The sequence below is a fragment of the Athene noctua genome, chromosome 8 (genome assembly GCF_965140245.1).
Source record: "Athene noctua chromosome 8, bAthNoc1.hap1.1, whole genome shotgun sequence".
Classification (NCBI taxonomy): domain Eukaryota; kingdom Metazoa; phylum Chordata; class Aves; order Strigiformes; family Strigidae; genus Athene; species Athene noctua.
This window is the reverse complement of record NC_134044.1, coordinates 13,250,613-13,270,344: the sequence shown is the minus strand read 5'-3', so window position 1 is coordinate 13,270,344 and position 19,732 is coordinate 13,250,613. Positions and strand designations below refer to the sequence as shown.

Here is a 19,732-nt window from a genome sequence, read left to right as displayed (position 1 = left end):
AGATGAATAAAATATCTCCACAGTAACATTCCAGATAGTGATGTATGGCTGCTTGTAGACAGATTGACAAACTTCGGCCCTAATTCTGCATCAGGATTTGTTAGCATAGTCTACTGAGCCCAAAAATGACTTCAGAAGTAAAAAGACCTCCTCTCCTCTCTTCTGTAGTTATTTGGCAGCAAGGATTGATTTTTTTCCAGATGTGGATAAAGATGAAAATTTATTTTATTAGTTTTTTATATAAATCAGCTGCAAATGCAATCAAGAACATCCCCTCAAGGAAGATAAATATTTTAATTTTGCTTGTTTTTTTCAAAGAAGAAATCCTTACCATAATCATGTATTTTAAGCTTATTTTATATTGTGTTTAAATGATAACTTAAATAGTTTGGTTTGAAATTAATAATTTATATTGATGTCCATAAAGCTCAATAAAATTTTTCATCTGCAAGATAATATTCATGGTAATTAAAAAAAAAAAAAAAAGGTGTTATATTTTAAAAGCAGAGGATCTTAAAACTCCATTTAGATTTTTTTTTTTTTTTCTCTTGGCATTAGTGTACCCATATCCAGTACTGTATTATGCATAGCCCCTTGTGGAACCAGGAGCCATTTCCCAGGCTCACCTGTGTAAACATGAGTGAAGTTAAATTCCCTCAGCTTCCTTTCAGCTTTCATTGAAGCTTGTATAACTAACTTGCTGTTTATGTATTTAATCAGTTGTCTATGTCAAGCTTTCATACAAAAATCAGAGAAAAACATGCAAGCAAGTAAGATTTTTGAAGCTAAAAGACACCGTATATACTGTACAGCAAATCAGACAGTTTTAAAATCCACCCTTGAAATGGCTAGGATTTCTGTTCCTTTCAATTAAACAGTTCTGTATTCCAAGGGAACCTAGTGATAAACAGTTCGTTACAGACATGAATCATAATTATGTTCTTTCTCTCTCATTTAAGTTGTTCGAGTTCATGAATTTTTTGGCTGAGAATGTCATCTTCTGCTACATGGGACTTGCACTATTCACGTTTCAAAACCATATCTTCAATCCTCTTTTTATATTTGGTGCATTTGTATCCTTTACTTTAAAGAAGTATATATCTATGTACATGTATATTTTTTTTATTTATATCTGAAGAATGACTGCTCCATGTGAAGAAAAAAAAAGTCAACAAGCAAAACAATTAGTTTCTTAAATACTAAAAATCAATTTGTTGTCGGGTCCAAAGGTAATCAGTCGTCTTTATTATGTATATCTCAATAACTGGTTCGATGCATGTGAGCACATGGTCTTTTGACAGCTGTTTTGCAGATCTGCTACAAAGCAAATTGTATTAAACAAGCTGGGGAACTTGTACCGCTGGTTTACAAGTGGGATGGAAAATTGAGATGTGTATTGGGATCTCTCTGAGGGGGCAGGTACAGGCACACAAAATCTTTTTGCCTTTTCAAACCCAGTGCAGATCCACAAACTGTAGAGCTGCTTCCAGACAGGTATGTTGCATAAGTAGAACTTCCCCAAAGCTACTGAAATTATATTGTCCTTAAAAAGCAAACAGTTCTGCATTGCTCAAATCTTTCCTTCTTTGTATTTGATATCTGTAGTGTACATGGATGTATTTACACCATGTGCCTAAGATGCTAATGCATGTTCTCCCAAACCTATAGGAGCTTTAAGCAGCTCTTGGCCCAGCAGAAGACACATACAAGGACTACGTCTATTCTACAGTCCACAGCATGTCTCAGACTAAGAGTGACATAATTGAGCGCTAAAAGTCACAAGACAAGGGGAGGATGGAACCTGCTAAAAGCAGGTATAAGGTCCTCTGATTGTCTTTTTTTTTTTAAATCTGAAATAGCCTCATTTTCTAATTAATGCAACTTTTGTGATCGTTCCACAGAGGAGTAATAAAGAACTCCTTTAGCAAAATCTCCAAAGAAAAAAAAAGAGAAAAAAAAGCAAAGAGCGCTGGATATAGACAATATGAATTGTCAGGAAATAAGAAAGTAATCATGTCCGAAAGCACATTTATTCTTTGAAAATTGCTGCTCAAAGAGATAATGCCATCTCTGCAATTGATGTGAGGCATTTTACTGAAGGACTGAAGATGAAGTCACATGTGATACAAATGTGATGAGTAGAAGTGATTGAAGTGGGATATATAATGATGAATATAAAACTAGGATGTCTGGGGAAGACAATCTCTGCCACTGCACAGTTTTATAATGAAATTGGAACCAGAAGGATCTGACATGTAAAATATGAAGGAAGATAATCTCACATTCATTTTAATTACACTTTTAAAAGGAAGTGGGAAACATATTGGGTTTAACTCTGGTTTTGTCAGTAGTTCCTCCACCATTTTCCTCAACGTCCTACATTTTAGGTGGCAGTTCTCGTAGCAAGAGCTTGCAACATATACCCGCTTTCTTTCCTTTTGAATCTGGGTCGAAAACAAAAGATTCCCAGGAACTTTCAGCACATGATGATGTTTTCAGGTAAGTGCTATTTTGGTATTTTTCCTGAACACATTTAATAACTGACAAAGATAGGCATCTATTACTAGAAGAAGCCACATCTATCACAAAGAAGTCATTATCTTAAAAGTCAAGATAGTCTCTTCAAAGCTACTGAAACAAATGTACGTATTGTCAGCTTCACTGTGCTCTGGACCTATTTTAATTAACTTTTTGGATACCTACCACCCAGGAAGTCAGTCTTCCAAACCCTCTGTCCCCCATCTCTCTACACTTGCATAACAATTTGGGAATATCATGTTTTCCTGTGTTGTTTTAGAGGCACCTGTAGTATACCTGACAGTGTGCTTATGTACCAGTAGAGAAATATCCAACTTTGAAGGTGTTAGTACTGATACTCAAGTCAGACACAGTCTTTGGCAATTCCTTTAACTTCAGGAACAGTTTTACTTCAAAACATGAGACTAGGAGACTTTAATTCCACAGCCTTTTTCGTATGTATTCCAGCCTGATAGTTGAGTACTTTATTTTCCAAATTCAGATTTTATTAATTTTTAACTCCAGTTAACACTGAAGAATTTAAAAAAAAAAAAATCCAGAAGAGGGAGCCATGTTCTGCTCTGACTTGTGCATCATCCCCTGAACTGTTAAAATCTCAGCTGGATTCTGTATTTTTGGACTTGCACAAGCTAGAAATATCCACTTGAGTTTCTGATGCTATTTCGGAAAAACTCACTTACAAGCTAAGAATATTTGTTCAGTAAAAGACAGAAACACAAATCCTCCAATACCATTTATGAAATAATTTTCTAAAATTAGAAAGTCAGCACTTTTTTTTTTCTTTTTTCTTAATTTTCCTGCTTTTTACACAAAAAGCAATTCCAAATTTTTATGGTTAAAAGTCCTTGATTGACAGTCTTGATGTACACTGATTTACTTAGCCATGTAACAAGTAAAATACAATGTGCCACATTTCACGCTCCCTCATCAGGAGAACTCCACATCAGGGTGCCTTATTTAGGCCTATATAATTCCATCTCTCTAGACAGCAACACAGTAGCTCATTTCTTTATCCATTCAACCCTTCTGCTAAAAGCTGCAACTGAAAGTGTCAGTTAATACCAGCTAGATTGTAGTGAAAGATGATGACACACCCATTAGGAACTGGCTTTCAGACCACTTGCTCACCTACAATTGCTAGCTATGATGCATATGTAGATCACTCTAGTAAAGCTAGCAGGTGGACAGCTAGACAACAGCATGAATAATAGCTTCATATCATTAGTTGCCTAGTTTCTGGGCTCCATTTTTGCTTTTATTTTTCATCGGATACAGAATTAAAAATCTTCTAAAATATATCTTATTCTTCAGCTTTTCTGTCCTCATTTTCCCCAGTCAAATTTCATTCTCCACAGAACCAGGAGCAGAAAGTAGCCTGCAGCCAACAACTGAACGTGAGAACTCACACATTAGCTTTCCAGTTCAACCTGGCAGCTGGGAACTGAAAATACTAGTATTGAAAACTTCTAAAATGTAAATCTTATAATACTCCTAAAAGTAATTTTTAACTGTTTTCATAGAAACACTGTATTTTGTGGAGATAAATGTCTTTACAACACTATAAAAAAGTAAATGGCATCATCTGCAAATACAGCAATAAAGACACTCACTGCCTTTCACACTGCCAGCAGCTTCACACCCCACAGAACACTTAGGATATGTGGATTTTCTGTGTAATTGTACTTTTTAATATGCACTAAGATTTCTGCTTAGTTACCAATAACATCCTTATTTACTATAAACTAATCATGCTGTATATAGTGATAGAGAAGACAATGACTGCCAGAAGACACATTTCTGATATGAGTAAACAAGGCATTGAATTTGAGTTTGGAGGAAGATGCTTATTGCCTCACAAGATCAGCAGCAATATTCTGGTATAGCATCAAGTTCTAGTCAATCGCAGGGAAAACTGAACTTCACTCACCACAGCGTCACACACTCAGATGTAGAAAAAAATTAATTTGGGGTTAATTTTGTTTTCCATCTTATCATTACCAAATGTACCAAACATTTACTGCTTTCTTTACTGAGTCTTACTGCCATAATCACCACAAATATCAAAGTCCTAGAAAACCAGTTGAGGTCAAGTAAGTCCATTGTTGATTAGAATTTGCATATACCTTACTCTGCAAAGAATTCTACTGAAGTCATTAAGTTCTACCTTTTGAGGAGTCTTAATACATTTGAGAAATGTGAAAGAGTTAGGCTTGGAAGTGGAGTACGTAGCACTGTGATTTATTACATTCTTCATCTGCTTCTGCCACTCATCTAACAACACGTTACAGAGGGTGGAATCACTTTTACAACTATGTTTAATTGTGATTCCTGATGATATTCCCTTATAAATCAAAACTAGATTAGTCCTTGTTTAATTAAGCCTGAGCTTCCCAAATTAAGTTCAACATCAGCTAAAATGAGCAGGTCAGCATTCTTTGCTCACATGAAAAAGAAATATTTTAATGTCTTAAATTGTAAGGGAGATATCACTATACACTAGGGGTCTATGCTGCATGAAAAATGCCTCATTTCAGAGAGGGGCTTGTGGGACACAGTGCTACAGGGGTGTTTGCTGTTAATGTAAGACATTACAGCAGCAGTGGAGTCTGGAAAGGTGGAACACAAATGCAGAAAAAAACCAAAAAAGAATGCCTGCATGCAGGCAGCTGTTCTACAGGCATTTACATCTGCACACTCATACATGGTGGCGGGAAGTGTCAAAGTGAACTTTTCTAGGAAAATAGATATGAAAATAAATCAGCTAAAGAAAAAAGAAAGCAAGGAAGAAAAGAGCAGATGACTGCGATTGAAAGCAAAACCCCAGATCTACGTACAGAAAGTCTCCTTTCCTGGCAGATTCTCTCCACACTACCCACAAACACTACTGCCCTCAACGGCTCTTCAGAGTAATGGGTCTGGAGTGATGTGTGTGTGTGTGTGGAGTGTGAGCAAAGGATGGATAACAGCCCAGTAGGACACACCGCGGGGGTGGTTTCCTTTGGAAGCTCTGACACATTAAAGAGTATCTCTTAAAGATGTATCTGTAACGGCTGACACAGCTAGCAGAAAAATCTGGTAGGAAATCTGTGATAGAGCCCAAAGGATCAATGGATCACAGCACAGGAGTGGAGCTGCTGTCAGCGCACACACTGAAAGATGAGGGGAGAGGATCTCTGCTAATGGTTCATCCGAGCACTTTCCTTCTACCATGCCACTCTCTCCAAGTGTAGCTAAGGTACCAAGGTCCACTGGAGCAAATAATTCCATTGTGCTTTGTTGTATTTTTTCCTGAGGTGTTACAGAAAACCTAACCTTCCTTGTCTTCAGTCTATTTCAATACCTTACCATCGTCTGAGGTTGTTAAAATTCCCCTTCTTCATTTGCATTTTTACTTGAAATGTATTTTGATATATAGTGTTCCTTGCTTCTCATTGAGCGTTTGCATTTTAGGTTATATTCATCTGCTTCCCACTGCTTTAGTTGGAAGCAAATTCTTTGATTATTTATTTTACATTTCTTTCGGTTGAAACTGAATTAGCTTTTACAGGACACTTTGAGCCTTTTATAAATGAAAAATGCAGTGAAGGCACTCACTGTTCCTCTAAACTCAAGAAATATCTAGTCCAGTGCTCAAGAAGTAGAGTCTTAATGACATATTAATTAATAATTTTTTAAAATAATCTCTCTTACTAAAAGACATGTTCTAGATTTAATATTGCATGTGCCATTGTGATGCAGTTGTGGAATGCAGCACTGTTTTCCACAAAACATAACCACCAATTATTTAAGCATTTCATCTATACTAGTCATCTAGATTACCACTATAACCACCAGAAAAAGACCATTTCAGTGGTGGCTGACTCCCTCCTCAGATACATGTTTACAATGAGCTGATATTTTTTTTCCTGTAAGAAAATAGCAAAACATGTGCATCGTTAGAGATGTATTTTACATAAAAACAAAGGACAAGCCCACTTATTGACTGCAGTGTTATTTTCATAAAAGTGGAGATTTTAAACCTGCTGCCACTGACCATTTTCAGCTATTGTAGCTACAGTCTGGTACTTCCTTGCAGAAATGGCTTTGTGTTGTTCTCTGGAGAAACCATCCATCTTCTATACCAAATACTTCACTTTCTAGCTATATAAACTTAAAGAGCTTTAGAGTTCTACTCAAAAAATAGCTACATTTAGCAGCTGATTAAAAGATTCTGCATGTACCTTACAAGAGGTTTAATTATTAGATTTTAATCTCTTGATACTTGCAAAGAATGTTTTTGATGTGTGTATTGTGTATGTGTAATGGCTTTACTCTCTATGCTTACTTGTGGATTTTTTTAAGAAAACAATAAAGTAAATTTAAATAGATAAATGAAAAGCATTAGAAAATATAGAGTATTATTTGTATTACGCATGCTGAGGGCTGGAGGCACTAGAGGGATTTTTATTCTCTCCTTTTTTAAATGTGTCACTCAGCAAGGACGTATTTAGTTAGCTTATTACTACCTATGGAGCTTTTTTTAAAGCTTACTATTAGCTGTTTTCACTACATTTGCAAGTTTTTGTTTATTCTGTCTCTGTAGGTGTAGAATTTTACAACTATTATAATATTTCAAGTACACTAAGGGCTAAAAATCTACATTTATTCTGCATCCCTTTTTTAGATACTTAAAATAATTTTTTTAAAACTTCATTCTTTTTAAGTCATAATTTTTCTGACTTCTTAGCACACAAAGATTTTAAAGGAATTTTAAATAAATTTTCTACTTTTTCAATCAAGAAATGGGTAGCCTATTTGGGTACAGATTTTAACGCCGATGACCCTTTTTCTCACTTGTACCTGCTTTCATGCTTAGTCCCACTGAAGGCAGTAAAATAACACAGAGAATAGATTTCTTTTTTAACATGCATAAAGTCCAGATTACTATTTAACTTGCAACTATTCAAGAGAAGAAATTCAGTGGATCCAAACCAAATGTGTGATTATCATGTGAATATGAGAGTAGTTTCATTGTCCACTCCCACAAAGTTGCTTACATTGTGTTAAACAGCAACCTTTCACTTAGCACAATTCAGCATTTTACAAGCATGATCACAGTCTGAAAATTTCTTCTGCCCTTGGAATTAGGTTTGGGCTGAAAAAAGTAAAATTCCATTTCTCCACCACATTAGATTCATCATTCTTGTGGGTTGTTGTTTTTTGTTTTTTTTTTTTAGGTTTACGTGGTGCAATAGCATTTGCATTGGCTATTCGAGACACAGAATCCCAACCCAAACAAATGATGTTTACAACAGCACTGCTTATTGTGTTTTTCACAGTCTGGGTATTTGGTGGGGGCACAACACCAATGCTCACATGGCTTCAGATCAGGTTAGTACTCTCTTTACAATATTAAACATCAAAATAGAATGCAACCATTACGGATCAAATCACTAAATACCTACAGCTTTCTAAGGCTTACTTATATGCTTTTTAATAGCGGTTTACAAGCACAAAGGAAGTATTTGGCTACCTGGTTGAGTCTCCAGACCACAAGGAACAGGTTCTCCACAAGTTCATTACAGGCTTGGACCTAGGTCAAACCCATCCTTATTTCCTAAGAGTTTGTTTCACTACTGGTCCTTTTAAACACTGGGAATAAGTGTTCATAGTGTCCTCTTCACTGTTGAAGAGCAAGCTATAAGGGTAGATCTTGCCCTCATCTAAAAAATGTGTATTTATTACACAAACATATAATAAGTAATGTATTTCTGACTATAATGTGAACATACTAGAAAATCTACTTGCATTGGTGTATCATTTGGCCATTAATTTCTTACTCACTGGTTTATTTATGCTCCTTCACTATATTATTTTTCTAATTACTTCATAGTCACTTGTATTCATGTACAGCAATGAATGTCAAGGTAGGTTAAATGAGAAAAGGGAGGGAAATAGGAAGCTGGAATAAAGAGTGTTTAATTTAAATGTAGTGTCCTACCAAGCGTGATTTCTGAAACTCCACTATTAACAGTAAAAATATAATGCTATTTTTGAGTTCTGGTTACTTCTTAATCCATTTAGAACTCACTGTTGTGGTTTGTAAGGTCACCAAAGGAAACCTCAGTATCACAATAGGCTTGTATTTCATAATTCCTTATAATTTATTCTATATATAGCATACACTTTCCTTGTTTACAAAATGATGTCTAATTAACAAGTCTTTGTGTCAGACTGTTGCTATAAAATACCAGCTGAAGATAACTAAATTGGAGCTTTAACAAAGAGTATAGATAAAAGCTTGCAGACAAAATAAGGACTAGCGTACAAATGTACTGTATAAACATAAAAAGCAGGCATCCATATGCAATCTGGGGGCTTTCTATTTCTGTGACAGTTTGATTCTTTTTCATTACATCTTTCTTACATCCCATAATGTCAATCAAGTTCATTACAGTTTGGATATAGTCCACCACTGTTAGCCATCTTTCTGAGATTTGCCACTTATTCACTGTCAGTCAGCAATAGAGTGGCTTTATATGGCAACAGAAATGTGGGTGAGAAGGAATATACTCAATTAGATCTTGTGGACCAAATCAGTTTTGATTACTAAAATAGGAGATTAAGGAATAATTTGGAGAACACAGTAGAGAAAAAGGAGATGGGCATTAGTTATGTGTCTAGTCTAAAGACTTAGGTCACTAGATGCCTGTCCTGGTCTAGCTCTCTAGGTAATTTTTAAATGAACATTGTCAAGTGCTTTCACTAACACAAGCAATTTAATTGGATGCAACAGCATTTCTTCTGCTACATAGTACTATCCAGAGGTGGGAAGGCCCACAAGAGAGGAGCTGACTCTCATCTTAACTATTTACACTGTTCAATGCAAGCATGTGCTTCTTTCTTTACCCACCTGTACAACAGAGTCTACCAAAGACACTGAAAGTTGACAATCATTACTGGTCTGAAAAGCTTATCTCTTTGGGGATCTTCTCTGAATCCCAGCAGATCTGCCAGTGTTTGTAACTGGGATATAGATTTTACTTACTAATAAAGCGATTAGGTTCACAATTCCCACTTTCTTGACTTCAGAACATACAGCTTCATAAATTATGAATATGTGGTCAAACTGAGATAAAACTTTAAATAGACATCTTTAATTGCAAACATATCCTGAATCTCTGATTTCTCTTTGTAGTGAATATATTTAACTGTCTTTATTACACCTCAATATAGATTTTTTTTTTTCTTAGCTACCAGCATTTGTCAATTTAGTCTTAAGTAATTTTGCTGAGTGATTGTATTTAAAAGTGGTGGTAGTTCATCCCAGTTGATACTTGTATGGATTCTAACAGACTTGGGTTTACTGAGAGAGTTATGGGGCTGCTCCAAATTACACAACCTTGCTTGGTGTGCTGCCCCCAGTATGCTTGCAGTTGTGCCTGAATGGCAACTCTGAGCTGCATCTATCACATTTTTTTAAATAAAATTAGAAGAGATTGTATTTCTCATGATAGTTTGGAGGGTTCAGCTCACAAAGCCAAGGAAAACTGTATTATGAGTACAAAAATTATGACTACCTGTGAAGAGACTCACTGGAATGGTTTGGTATGTCATCAGTTACAAAAAAGGGGATGAAGCCAGTGAAATGCTGCAACTATGTGCGTAAGAGGGAGATTGGTCTCACATCAGCCCTTAAGTGTTCAACTAATATGAACTTACATCAGGCACCACCACTGTTGTTCAAATCCAAAGCACAGTGCTAGATCAGTTAATCTAAAGAACTAGAAATAAAGTTATTCACATTATCAAAATTAAGTACTCACAAGAAATGAAAAATAGATGAATGGCTGCTTTAAGGTCACAGGTTATACTGGATTTCCCTATGTAACCTATGAGTCACTGTATAGGTAAACCTTCTCAGGAGACAGGAACTGTCAAAAATACAGTGATTAAGCAAATAACAGTCCAAAGCTGAGTGTGCTTTTTTTTTATCATTAACCAACTCATTATAAAATTATTATCCAGCAGGTAATGTATTTCATTGAACTGGAGGCATTCAGAAGATAGCAGAGAGGAACATGTGATTTCTGAGACTGTTTGGATGAATTGAGTCTTATTCACATACATTTTAATTGGTGCCCCCTCTAGCTATGTGGAATAGGCTACAGTTCCTATGGAATAGTTCAGAAGATGAAGCTCTTAACTCCTTAAAGTTGATCAAGTCAGTCCTATCCTATAGATAATTGCTTGAGTTTGTATGTTACAGAGCAACCTATCCACATTTTGGTTTTAAAACATAAATAAATCTATCATCCATTAAGTTGAAGATATGTAAAAATAACATAAATTACAAATAACTAACACTAACATATTTAGCATTTGCTCTACCATAAAGCATTACAGTGTTAATCAAGGTAAAAGACAGTATTCAAGATCTGTACAGCCTTCTTATTGTATATTATTATCTACATAGTATACTAAATTTCAATGATTTATTGTACTTTTTGTAATTTACATTACGAAATTCTCATAATGGTGACTAAGACTCCTCATATATCAACAGAGTATGAGGGAATAGAACAAAAACAATTTTTAAATAATAGTAGTAATAGTCTTCTGAAAAAAATCAATCTTTGTTTCCACAATAACTGGAATTTCCATAATCTTACACCTCTCCTCACAGCAGTAGCATCAGATCTGCTTCTCTTTTTTTTTTTTCCAGTTAAAATTCAACCTAATGTAAATATAATCTGTCACTCTATTTTTAGAGAAAAGATGAAGATGTGTCCTCAGAGATAACTACCATCTGATTCATTCCAGGATTATGTATGGCTTATACAACACTTGCAAATTGTTACCAAAACATATAGTAAGATATATTATCAAAACTAACCATGAGTTGCTGAAAAAGGCTCCATTTCCATCTCCCATTTAATGCAGCAATGTCACTTAACTATCTCACAAAGTTGCAGAGGCCAGCTGTGCTCAAAGCTTTTGTAAAAAGAAGCTTAAATAAATGCCAGGGGTTCACCCAAGTTTATTAAAGTCCACAATTCCAGGTCCCCTCAGTTAACAAACACACTGTATTGAAACATATGCTCCTACTTAAACTACAGCTTGAATCTAGGAAAAGTTCTTAAAGCCTTGGAAATCTGACCTGCTAGTGGCAAAATTTATGTCTACATGTCTCTATATATTAAAATACAGTTTTAAGAGAAATCCATACTAATCATTCTCGACATTTTACTAGTATGTTTGTTTACCCATAAAGAGTAGGATTCAAAATTAGTCTTAAAATTCATGGCAAAATCTGAATATTTAAAAAAATTTTTCTAAAAGAATGAGACATATATTTTCAGTAATGTCTTATTTATTTTAGCTGTATCCTTTTTTAGCCACCTGAAACTCAACATTTCAGGAAAATTTGAGTGTTCCCTTTCGAAGATGGGGTCCTATTTAAATGTTGCCAGTTGTCTGGCACAGTGACATAACATTTCTGAGATAGAAGCATATGCACAGTCTTGTTACAGTGTTATCAGTTGTCATTCTGAGAGCAGAGTTGGTTGCACCACATTCCTAAATAAAACATTGTCTTTTGGATTATCTGAGAGTTATAGCTAGAAGAAAATTGCCTTTACTCCCCATGTGAAAAGACTACAATATACCGCTCTTTGCAGACAATGAATAAACCTGCATCAGTGTATGAGAACAATATCATGATACATCAATGGCAAAACAAAGATAGCCATTTAAGCATGAGTTCACAGTCAAATTGAAGTATTCAATAAATGTGCCTTCAGAGATGTTGAGTATTACCTCCTAATGCTTTTGGATATATATCTCCCTTCATTCCCCATACTCTGATTAAAAATAGAGAGCTACATTTTACAGTAAATCTGCAATGAGAGGTTTGGGGATAAAGGATTCTCCTGACAGGCAGAGCAAAAATACAAAGCTGTTAATAAAACATGTCCTATAAAAGCATTGTGCTAGGCATTAGGTCCTGTTTGTTTATCATCACCTCCTGTGTAAATGTTTGTCAAGGGATTTCCAGACTCTGTGCATCTCTTTGCAGCAGTTCTTCAATGAGTAAGGAGATTTTTATTCCATGTTCTAAATAAATACTAAGCTGCATTGAATAATAACTTTTAATATTGTGCCTTTCTAGCCATTGCCTTTGCTACATATTTTAGAAACTGGCTATGTCTATGTGCCAGGCTGCCTTTAAAAACATGCAATCACTAGTTCACCTAAAACTTAAGTTCCAAACCTCCAACCTTCTCTAAATACTAATGCCAGAGGCCTAGCAACATTTTTGAGGGATTACCAAGGCTGTCTGAACTCATATTCTCAACAGGAGTGTCTCCTCATTGCACACTTTATGAAAAAGCACCCATCCAGGAAAATAATTAAATCATCTGTTGCCTTCCCTAACTTATAATTGACCTAAACTTTTGGATTCACTTCCAGAGGTTTCCCAGAGCTCTGCTTATTCTTCACTGTTCAGATTCCAGTTTTGTAACTCCAGACAACTGTTTCTCTTTGCCCATCAAGGCAAAACTAAACCTAAAAATGTCAAGGTTATACATTTCCAAAGCTTTCTTTGTATCAATGGAGCCAGAAGGTCTCTGATGGTGAACAGCAGCTAGTCATTCATTCACAGCACACTGGCATAAACACAGCATACCTTAATATAGTCAATGATCTCTGAGAACACAAAACATAGAAATGCATCAAGTGTAAAAAATATAATTGATATATAACTACATATATAAAATATAACTGATACAACTACTTATCTTATGCATGTAACAAGAAGAAGAGGAGAAGAATCACACCCTATAAATTAAGAGTCCTCAGATCTGTTTGAAATGAGTACATAAGCAAAAGGGATATCATTGCTGTGGAGATGCTTTTCTATTTTGTATGGGAAATGATGCTGACTGGCTAGAAAGAGAGCACAGGTAAACTGGGAGCAATATTGTTATCGGCATGAAAAAAAAAAAATCAGCATTTTGCAAGGGTCAAGTATGCAGTAACGCCCTATCCAGATCTACTGCAATGAAGGAAAATAAAAATCATTTACAGGCTACACGCAGATATATCACTATCACTGATATAAGCCACCAAAGTGAAGAGAGTTATCTCAAGGGTCCTTCTATTTATTCTTCGTAGGCTGAATCATTCAAGCAACCCAAATATATACTCCTTATACAGGGTTACCTGTATCTATTTTGACAGTAAACCTGCATTGAATAATACTCACAGAACATAAGAATTCAGACTAAAAGTTTCAGAAAGACCTATTGAAGGACTTCTTGTGAGCTCATATAATGTATCACCATTTTGCAGTTCCAACATAAAACAAACAGAACACATTCTTTTGTAGGGGTTTCCTTGTGGTATGGCTACAATACTGTTTTCTAAATGAAAATGGAAAAAACATGATAGGGCTGTATCCAAAACATTTTGAGAAACTGGCTTAGCTGTCAATGCTTTTGAAATAAAGCCAACTATTTGACTATATCACATCTGAAACAAAAAATTATAACATTATTCAGTGTTACAGTGTAAAAGTTAGAAGATCAAAACATTGCTTACTCCTAAACTCCCACCTATTTCCAGATTGCAATTTCTTTGAATACAATAGGAAATGAGCATTCAGCAGACATGAGCACCCAGAAGTCATGAGCTAGCAGAGTTCAGTATCATTGAGAATGTTAGTATATCTCTTCACAATAACAATGTTTCATAGATAAACTATTATTTCAAGAAGTCAAGATTTTGGTTCCTTTAGTATCTGACACTTTAAGCCATTGCTCCAATATCAAAGACTAAGGCAGTGTATATGTTTATCAGAATACTGTATTAGGGATGCAGGTGGGCAGCGTGGCTAAATACTGTGGCTTGACTGCGTGTGACCATTTCTGTCTACCAAAATAAAATTATGTGCTTATCCCAGCCCTTTATCAACTTGCTATAGACTGCTGAAAAATCTCTATCACAGAGCAACTAGATTAGCAACCTGACCTTAGCCAGTATTATAACACTACTGTTTCAGTCACATAAGTAATGGTTACATTATTCCCAAACTCGCTAGTAGTATTCCCTGTGTTCAAAGACATGCTGCAAAAAGACCGTTTACAATGCCACAGTGGTAGTGCTCATCACTGCCAAGTAGGAAGCTTTGATCAGGTTTGGTCTGTACTTTACACTCTCAAAGTTGTTCTTTCTGCTTCCCAAAAGAGGTCCTTCAAATTAAAGAATAAAAAAAAAAAAACCCAAACAAAAAACCCAATATTGTAGGCTTGGAAAAAGTTCTGCTTTTTCTAGAAAGGCAACCATTGTGGTAAGAAATCTCAAGGGCTGAGATGATGGTAAAAATATGACTGAGCCTCAGGGCTCCCGAACAGGAGGTGCTGAGCACGAAGCTTCCTTTTCCACAGCCTGAGAACAAAGAAGGACGCACTTGCAGTCAAAGGATTAATATATTGTTTTAGACAAGGCGGAAGGTGCTGCTTACATTACTATATTTTTCAAGTTATACAGAAAAATGGATATTTTCCTCCTTGTTTTGTTTTGTTGTTTGTTTGGGGTTTTTTTTTTCATAATGACATACAGGTCTTATTAAAAATCTACTTATTTCTAAATTCTGCCAGATGTAGGTCCTGATTTGCCATCATATAGTTGTAGCATCTGGACAGCTTTATACACTCTTCTTTGTTAAATCAGCCATAAGAGAAAAATTGTCATCTTCAAGACCACATTTGTAGAAATCTGAATGAATGGATCTATGGGACAAATGGTGATATAACTGAACTCATATGTTACCATGCTTAATTCCACAGTGTTTGCTAAGCAGAAGTCTTTGGACACAAATTGGCTTAAAAGTGATCTAAATAAGACATAAGCTACGTTAAAACTCATGATTTTCATATTGGCCTCTATTTGCAGCATCTGGTGTGCTGTGGGCATAAGCTTAAAATTGTGTATTACTCAGCACCGTACTCAGCAATCAAGCCATCACCAGAAACTGTTCATCTTTAACTTGACAGGAAATTGCTCTCATGTAGGGCTTCTTTCACCACTACCCAGGTTAGAGTTCTACATCTTTACCTGATAATGAGGAAGAAGCCTTTCAGATACTGAGAACAGACACAACCTGCAGTAGTCTGCTGTGTGGGTAATGTACAGGCAGGACCTGTCTGGTATTTGGAGCTTTAAGAAGATTGTCAAACACAGCAAACTCACACAGAGATCACATTGGTCTCAGCCTTCCACTGACCTGAAAGCAGTTGCATATGCCTGACAACCTCTTGCCCCGAAGCTTTATGAGCAAACTGTACTGGACCCTTTTTGTTGCTTCCCAGAAGGTGACTGAGCCCCCTCAGCTCCTAAGACACTATCTCTTACTGTAAATGTAAGTAGTGAGAATCTTGAGACTCTTCTGTGTTAAAATTTTCAGAGTGATAAACAATTTCCTGTAAATTCCCCAACAGTAAAACAAAGAATTAACATTCTTAAACACACGTTCTGTGCTGAATTGCGAAGTCCCATAGTCAAAAGTGGCATAGAAACTTTAAGTACATTGAAATTCAATGTAGGTGAAGCTCCTAAGTCACTCTCAAAAGTTTGATTTAGACACTTTGATGTAATGCTAAGTGGAGCAATGCCTTCTCTAATCTTACTGGGGTGAGACATGACTATGGCACTGGAAAGAATGGTGTCTTGACAGCTGATCTAGGCAAAGAGGCTGCAGTCAGATGAGGCAAGGAGGAGCAATCCTGTTGCTTAGTTAAAAGCCACACTGGAATATTGTACTTCATTGCTGAAATCCCCTCTGCTAAGAGAGATAGTACAGCTCCTTCAGTCATTTGTTATGAACTAGATTCATGTAGGAGTTTGATCTCTACTGCCTCTCATTTATTCCTAAATTAAATGGAAGGTTTACTCTGAGTAGATGCAATTTAGCTTTCCTTTTTCACCCTCACATAGGTGCACAAGGATTATTCCTCCTGAAACATAGCTAGTCCTTGAGATACTCTCGAGTGCAACAGCCAAGAGCATATATTCATATCTTCAGATGATCCAAAATTCAGTAGTTGCAAATTATTATGAACCTTCTTAACTGTTTCACTTGTATCCCTTTGAAGACATTTTCCTTTCACTATTTGTCACAAGGAAGGAAAGTCAGTTTAGAAAAGGAGGTTTGATTAAATGTTTTCTCCTGGCCTTGGCACATTCTCTCTTCTATAACCATATTCCTTTGGGTCATATTTCCTCTAGAGTCCTGGAAAACAATTTGGTTAAAGTGAAGGATCTGTTGATTCACTATTGAAAATAGAATGTCATTCTAAGTATCTTCAACTGTAATTTGTGAGTGACCACAACACAGAGGTGAACAGTTCAATTAAAGGCAGTATGTTTTCAAGTACTGTTATTTTTCTGTGCACTTTGTACTGTTCATTATTTTGATTTGTTTTTAGAATACTCATAATCACTCTAACTGGTATTCCCTCTCAGTAACAGAAATAGCTCCAATAAACAAAGATCGTTCTTTGTTTCCAGGGTCATATTCCTCTTTAGCCATAGTACAAGTATTTTAAATCATACTGCAATAAACACTCTTGTTGAGAAACCAGTTTCAGTCAAGCCTCTTCAGCCCACTGAGTTCCTTTTAACCCAGACACACTTTCAACAGAGATCATACAGTCTTTGCCTAGAAAGTCTTTTAAATCCTACAAAAACCCTCTGAAATCCAGAAACACCTACAATTTAATGCAACAAGTCTAACCATTAACACTGCAGTTATTTTAAAATTACTACTGTCCTCAGTTGGCCAGCTGTCTGCACCTGTGAACATCTAAGGGACAGCATTTTACCTAGATCTTTTATAGTGATGATAGTTTGAATGTTCCTGTGATGACAAAACTAAATACATATATAAGAGAAAATATGTTGCTGACTCTTTAGGCTGTCCTCAGCATTAGGATATTACTGATTTATGTGCAGACTCTTAGGTCACAAAATCTACATTGTTATTTGAAAAGCAAGTTTCACAATTGCAAAGAACACCTTCATAATTATTCAAATTAAACTAACAAGGAAGCTTCTGGGTGAGTCCATGGACAGTCTGAAACAACGGCTCAGAGAAGACACAGAGTTTTGCTGATGAGCCCCATCCTTGCTCCCATGCAGGACTCTGGTTATGACAAAAAAATAATAGTTTAGGGTTGACTTAGGGAACTGCATGGCTGTCGGTCACTCTGTCCACCAGTAGGTGGGTTACAAATGATCCCAGAAGACAGAGGAAGAGGCAGAGTTTTAGCTTCATCGATCAGACATTTAGCCACTATAAATAACTATCAGCACTTTTGGGTTTGGTCAAGCACATTAGAGTTCACTGTAATTAAATGTTTGAGTAATTTGCACAGTAATCTATTGATTACTTGTGACATCAGTCACAGAGAGCATAAGGTCACATTCTGGTTTAGCACTTCATTCCCTTTGATCTCCCATAGTAGCACAGACTCAAATATTGGTTTAGATCCTAGTTAAAGATTTTTTTAATATAAAAATATTTCTTGATGCAATACTTTCCCTTTGCCTGGTGGTCCTTGCCACCAGCTCTGGATTTGTGGGTATGTATACCCATAGTGTGTATGTAGTATCTACAAGAAAGAGGATATGGTCTGGTGTTCCTGACTGAAGACTCATTAGGGAAACACATTCTGCTTCAAACCCCGAGATGTTCAGCATCACACATGAAATTATCTGTGAGCAAAGAAAATGCTTCTTGGAACACACCTATGCTGAAAGGGTTAATATAATAGCTGCTTTTCTAATAGTAGCTAGAGCACGATTAGCCTGCTAAATACTATAAATCAAGAAGCAGTATGAAATTGGACATTAAATGTATTGGATGTTATTATAAAAAGAGCAATTGGATAATTTCCTTTCATTTCTATCTGAAAATGAGAAATCATCCAGGTAATGAATCTCAGTGATCTCCTGAAATGCCTATCATTTATTTGCAAGGTACTTTTCTGCTAAGATAAGGTGTGCATTTGATCTCTCAGAGTTATTCACCATGGCATTTTGCCTGAATGATACTAAAAAAGGTTTATAAACATTTGTGCTTCATAACAAAATAAAAAAACCAAATACAGAGGACTTGGGCTTTCTGACTCGAACTGTGAAAGGCAGTCCTCTGGGCAGCTCTTGAATAGGAGATTTTGGATTGCAGTTGTGACTTATGCATGACAAGTACCTGACTCCTGTTGTCAACTCTGTTGGTCTTTAATGGCCAAAGAGGTCTCATTTTGGGCACAGTGTCCTAACATGGCAGACAGTTAAATCGCACCTTACATACCTCGTATTTCTAGCTCCACATAGTTATTAAAAACAGAAAACGAAAGAAGAAATTAAAGATATGCTTTTATTGCTAGAATATTTGGTACAGGAGAGGGAAAAATTTACACAGCAATAAGATAGATTCATGCCTTTCAGTTTACTAGGAGTAAATGATAGGATGAATTTTCCACATGCAAAAAACCCAGAACAGTTTATAGATCTTCCCAGAAAATTCTAAACAAACCTATAGCTTGGAATAGAATCCATCCAGCAGGATATGTGTCAATTAAAATATTTCTCTATTATATTTTAAAATACTGTTGCTTTGATATGTCTGAGTATGCAAAAGTTTTCTTCCATTTCATGCAATCATTTTTTTCTTCCATTAAAATGTATCTCTGTCATACAAAAGGTAGCTGCTATGCAGCAGTCAACACGATGAGGTTGTTCAAACTACAGATAAGGAATCAAACAAAGCTATCTGGAAATACTGCTAGGGAACATCTTAATTACCTGGGACTTCAGAACAAAACTGATGATTTATTACTATGCCAAATTAATTTGGACCTCTATCTCTAGTCTGCCAAAATTAATTTGGTGCAAGCATAAACCCAGTTGACTACAAGCATATGTCAAAACTGTGTTTGATGATAAATAGAAGGTAGGGAAAAATTTGAGCCTTTACAAGTTTGAGATAAATACGTGGTATGAAAACCTGGATCTAGAAAAAATAATTATATTTACTTAGATGAATCTTATATCCCTGCTTTGTAGGTATTGATCAAGATACCTCTTAACACTCTCAGATCAGATACTGTTAATTTTTGGCAAAATAATTTCTCTGGAAACTCACTGAACT

The 19,732-nt window shown here is 35.8% G+C and overlaps 1 protein-coding gene across 2 annotated transcripts in view; it reads left to right on the top strand.

The window, feature by feature from the left end:
- SLC9A9 (solute carrier family 9 member A9) overlaps nt 1–19,732 on the top strand; it is a 211,615-nt gene that overhangs the window by 113,847 nt on the left and 78,036 nt on the right. For both annotated transcript variants that reach the window (XM_074912503.1, XM_074912504.1), the window contains exons 10-12: nt 960–1,073; nt 2,388–2,499; nt 7,755–7,908. In XM_074912503.1, the coding sequence (XP_074768604.1) occupies nt 960–1,073; nt 2,388–2,499; nt 7,755–7,908 (380 nt within the window). The remainder of the gene's footprint in view (nt 1–959; nt 1,074–2,387; nt 2,500–7,754; nt 7,909–19,732) is intronic.